Below are 4,098 nucleotides of genomic sequence, written 5' to 3' on the forward strand. Positions count from 1 at the left end.
GAGAGCGGTTTGTGTGTGGCTCTCTCTTTCAGAGAGAGAGAGAGAGAGAGAGAGAGAGAGAGAGAGAGAGAGAGAGAGAGAGAGAACAATGGGAGGGGAAGAGGAAGGAAAGGCAGAAGAGAAAAAGAAAAAAAGAGGGGGAGCTAGTGAGATCTTGGAGCTCATCTAGTCCAATCCCCTCAGTTCCAGAAAAGCCTTCCTGAAGTGATACATCTCATGTCACACCATTAGTTAACAGAGAAGCAGAATGGCAGCTCTGGCCTCTCCAGACTGGTGTTTTCCCATCCACAGTACTGGCTGACTGGGGGAAAGGCAGAAGAGAAAAAGAAAAAAAGAGGGGGAGCTAGTGAGATCTTGGAGCTCATCTAGTCCAATCCCCTCAGTTCCAGAAAAGCCTTCCTGAAGTGATACATCTCATGTCACACCATTAGTTAACAGAGAAGCAGAATGGCAGCTCTGGCCTCTCCAGACTGGTGTTTTCCCATCCACAGTACTGGCTGACTGGGTCCACAAAATGGGAAAACATTTATTCTCACAGAACACCAAACACAGGAGGGAGGTGCCTATGACCTGGCTGCAAAGTCCTATGTTTCTGTGAGGGTCCAAGGACAGAAAGCCCAGGCCTCAGGCTATGAAGAGACTCTTCCATCTGATACGACAAGAGCCTGTTCAATTCTTTCTCCAAGGCAGCAGGCCCACTTTGATTTCATCATTCTTTGGTGACAAAGTAAATAGCTAAAAAGACCCCTCACAGACCTCATCACTCCTGCTCCTATTTAAGAAATCTACCTTTCAGCAGGACTAAGGAGAGCTCCTTTTGACACAGCAGCCTCTGGGCTCTGAAGGAAGTGAAAGGACAAGGACAGTAAGAAAGACAGGTTCGCGCTGCAGGTATCAGCTGGGGTGGTGACTTAGATTGAGAAGCTTATGTCGCAGAGCTAACCACTGGGACCAAGGTAGTCTTTCCTCACTGTGCACTTCATCACTCAGACGTGCCCATGGTGCCAAAGGGTAGCCCAGAACTTGCCCAGTCACAGCAGGGTTCTCCAGTTCCTACTTTTGCAGCGATGGCTTGGAAGACTGTCTTGATGTGGGGCCTGTGGAAAGGGTAGCACAGTTCAGCTAATCAGAGAGGGGCTGAGAATTCAGTTCAAACCTCAGAAGTTTTTTGCTTCTGAGAATAATGAAAGGAGGGGCTGGAGAGATGGCTCAGTGGTTAAGAGCACTGGCTGCTATTGCAGAGGACCCAGGCTTGAGTCCCAGCACCCACATGACACCCACAGGGCACTTACACACATGAAGGCAATACTCATACACATAAAATAAATATTTTTTAAAAAAGAATAATGAGCTGGTTGTGGTGGCGCACACACTCCAGAGAACTAGCACAGAACTACTGAACACAGTGGGAGCCTCCTCATCCTGTGTGTGGACCTCAGTGAAGGAAAGCACCATGGAAACACCCCAAGGGCTGGGGGCATGGCTCAGTGCTAAGTGGGCAGGCGGGTGGGCCTGGGCTCTATCCCTAGCACACACACCCCACCCCACCCCACAAAACACAAGAAGAAACTTCCATTACTTTACTAGAACAAGCTATGGCTCCAAACATGAAAAAATACAAAAGCATCTTCAGAGACTACGTGGATTAGTGTGGAGACATGTTACCAAGCACAACATGATTCTGCACATGTGGAAAAACAGAGCCATGCAGTATTTTAAGAACTGCTTTTGGGGCCGAAGAGATGGCTCAGCAGTTAAGAACGCTGACTGTTCTTACAGAAGACCCAGGTTCAAATCCTAGCACCCACATGGCAGCTAACAATTGTCTGCAACTCTAGTTCCAGGGGTTCTGACAGACCCTTCTGTCCTCCACGGGCATTGCATGACATGGGTGCATTTATCTACATGCAGGCATAACACTCATACACATAAAATAAAATAATAAATAATAGAAAAAAAGATGCTCTTATTTGGAGAAAAAAAATAGCTCTTCATTTCTTCCACATCTTCACTATCAAGACACAGCAATCCCAAGACTTTTCCTTCACTGCTGTACCCACCATTATCAAAGAAGGGCGTCTTCCCAAAAACCTTTTGGTATAGACCCAAAATCTGACAACTTCAAAGTCAATGCTCAGGACTGCGCTAGGTTAGCTATACCTTAAGCTTCCAGACTTCAATGGCTCTGTCTCTGAAAGGACAAAAGTAAGGAGGAGGGATATGCACATCCATGATGCCAGAGCAAAATATGCAGATGACAATGTGCCCAGCACCTTCCAGCTCGACCACCTCTGTCTCCACAGTGGATATCAAGCACAGAACTGCTTCCCTTCTTCCTGCCGACACCCAAGCTGTCCTCCTGTACTGAAATGCAAGCGCTTCTGACGGTACTCACCAAGCCTCTTTGTTCCCTCCTGGCATGAGTGACGGGCCATAGCGAGCCCCCTCCTCACCTCCACTAACTCCGCTGCCCACAAACAAGAGCCCCTTGGCTTTGAGTTCTCGGCATCTTCTCTAAAGGAGAGAAAAACAATTTTACGTGTCCCCCCACACACACACACAAAAAGTTCCAAAGAATGAGATGCAGTATAAAGCATGCACAGAGAACTCACATTTGCCAGTAAGTGACCCGAGAGCCTAGGAGCAGTCAACCTTTCAAGAAAGCTCATCTACTCAGTGTGGCAGTTAAAAAAAAAAGTAACATGAGCCGGGCGTGGTAGTGCACACCTTTAATCCCAGCACTCGGGAGGCAGAGGCAGGTGGATCTCTGTGAGTTCAAGGCCAGCCTGGTCTACATAGTGAGTTCCAGGCCATTTGGGGCTACAGGGAGACCCTGTCTCAAAAAGACAAAAAAAAGTAACAGATGCCTACAATTCTAGCACTCAGGTGGCTGGCTAAGGCAGGAGGATCACAAGTTCAGGGCCCTGTCCTCCACCCAACCAAAGAAAAATCTCCCCAAGACAAAAGAACAAACCCAAACACACATTCCTGTTTTAACAGAAAAGACCTTGCACAGTGAGACTCAACAAGTCATATCATATAATGGATGACTCACTGCCAGCCAGCACTTGAGAGCATACAGGACCTATCTCAGCATCTGACACCATTAGAGCATGCTTCTCAACCACCCTGCATGCTGACATGCCGTGGATTACAGGGAAGGGTACAGTCACACAGAGAGCTCAGCCTGCTGTATCTAAGCAGCCATCAGTCTCTTGAGTTATTTATGCAACTAAGAGTCTCATTCATCAAGTGTCTTAGCAGAAAAAAAGCTGAGATCTAGCATACCAGCACCACGCCCCAAAGGATCAGAACCATAGGACAGTTCACTCTTTTGTCACATATGCTATGCTGATATTTCTTTCTAGAATGTTCTTAGGACCTGGAAGAATTTGAAATGAACACTTACTGTAGTATCCCGGTATTCGGAATTTCCTCCATCAATGATGATGTCACCAGCATCCAACAATGGTACCTGTAACCAGACATTAGCTTACAGTGGACCAAAGGCAGAGATAAAACAGCCTAGCCACTTTTCAGCATCAGTGATTCATTCAGAAGCTATCCTCAACAAACAGCTGAAAAGCATTGCTATGTAATCTCAGTAATCCTCTCAGGAGCTACAGCCACAGCTGAAGTTGAAGGCTTCCAAACACAGTCAGATCCTTCCACAACTGACATGATTCATTTTTAAATGAGCTAATTTACAACTGTACATCTCCCAACTCTAAGCTAGGACTAACTTTAAGAGATGAAAACACTTCCTATAAAGCCTGTGTCTAGACTAGGGGTTGGGCCCAGTAAATATATATATCCAGCGGCTCTGTGCATGAACAGGTGATTCAGGGCCTGTCTTGAAGACAGGAAGCGAATAACCCCAGAATAAGAATGTCTTCCTGGGGCTGGAGAGATGGCTCAGCAGTTAAGGGCACTGACTGCTCTTGCAGAGGACCCAGGTTCAATTCCTAGCACCCACATGGCGGCTACAAACCATCCCTAACTCCAGTTCCAGGGGGATCCAAAGCCCTCTTCTGATCTCCTTGGCATTGAGTGACATGGGTGCACTCACATACATGCAGGCAATACACTCATACACAT

At 47.0% G+C, this 4,098-nt stretch overlaps 1 protein-coding gene across 1 annotated transcript in view; it reads right to left on the reverse strand.

The window, feature by feature from the left end:
- Positions 1 to 4,098, reverse strand: part of Pgd (phosphogluconate dehydrogenase) — a 24,290-nt gene that overhangs the window by 16,695 nt on the left and 3,497 nt on the right. The window contains exons 4-6 of the mRNA XM_008831768.2: positions 3,410 to 3,475; positions 2,396 to 2,514; positions 1,028 to 1,097 (exon numbers count right to left, since the gene is read on the reverse strand). Coding sequence (XP_008829990.1) covers positions 1,028 to 1,097; positions 2,396 to 2,514; positions 3,410 to 3,475 — 255 coding nt within the window. The remainder of the gene's footprint in view (positions 1 to 1,027; positions 1,098 to 2,395; positions 2,515 to 3,409; positions 3,476 to 4,098) is intronic.

The sequence above is a fragment of the Nannospalax galili genome, unplaced genomic scaffold, assembly GCF_000622305.1.
Source record: "Nannospalax galili isolate Female #2095 unplaced genomic scaffold, S.galili_v1.0 scaffold870, whole genome shotgun sequence".
Taxonomy (NCBI): domain Eukaryota; kingdom Metazoa; phylum Chordata; class Mammalia; order Rodentia; family Spalacidae; genus Nannospalax; species Nannospalax galili.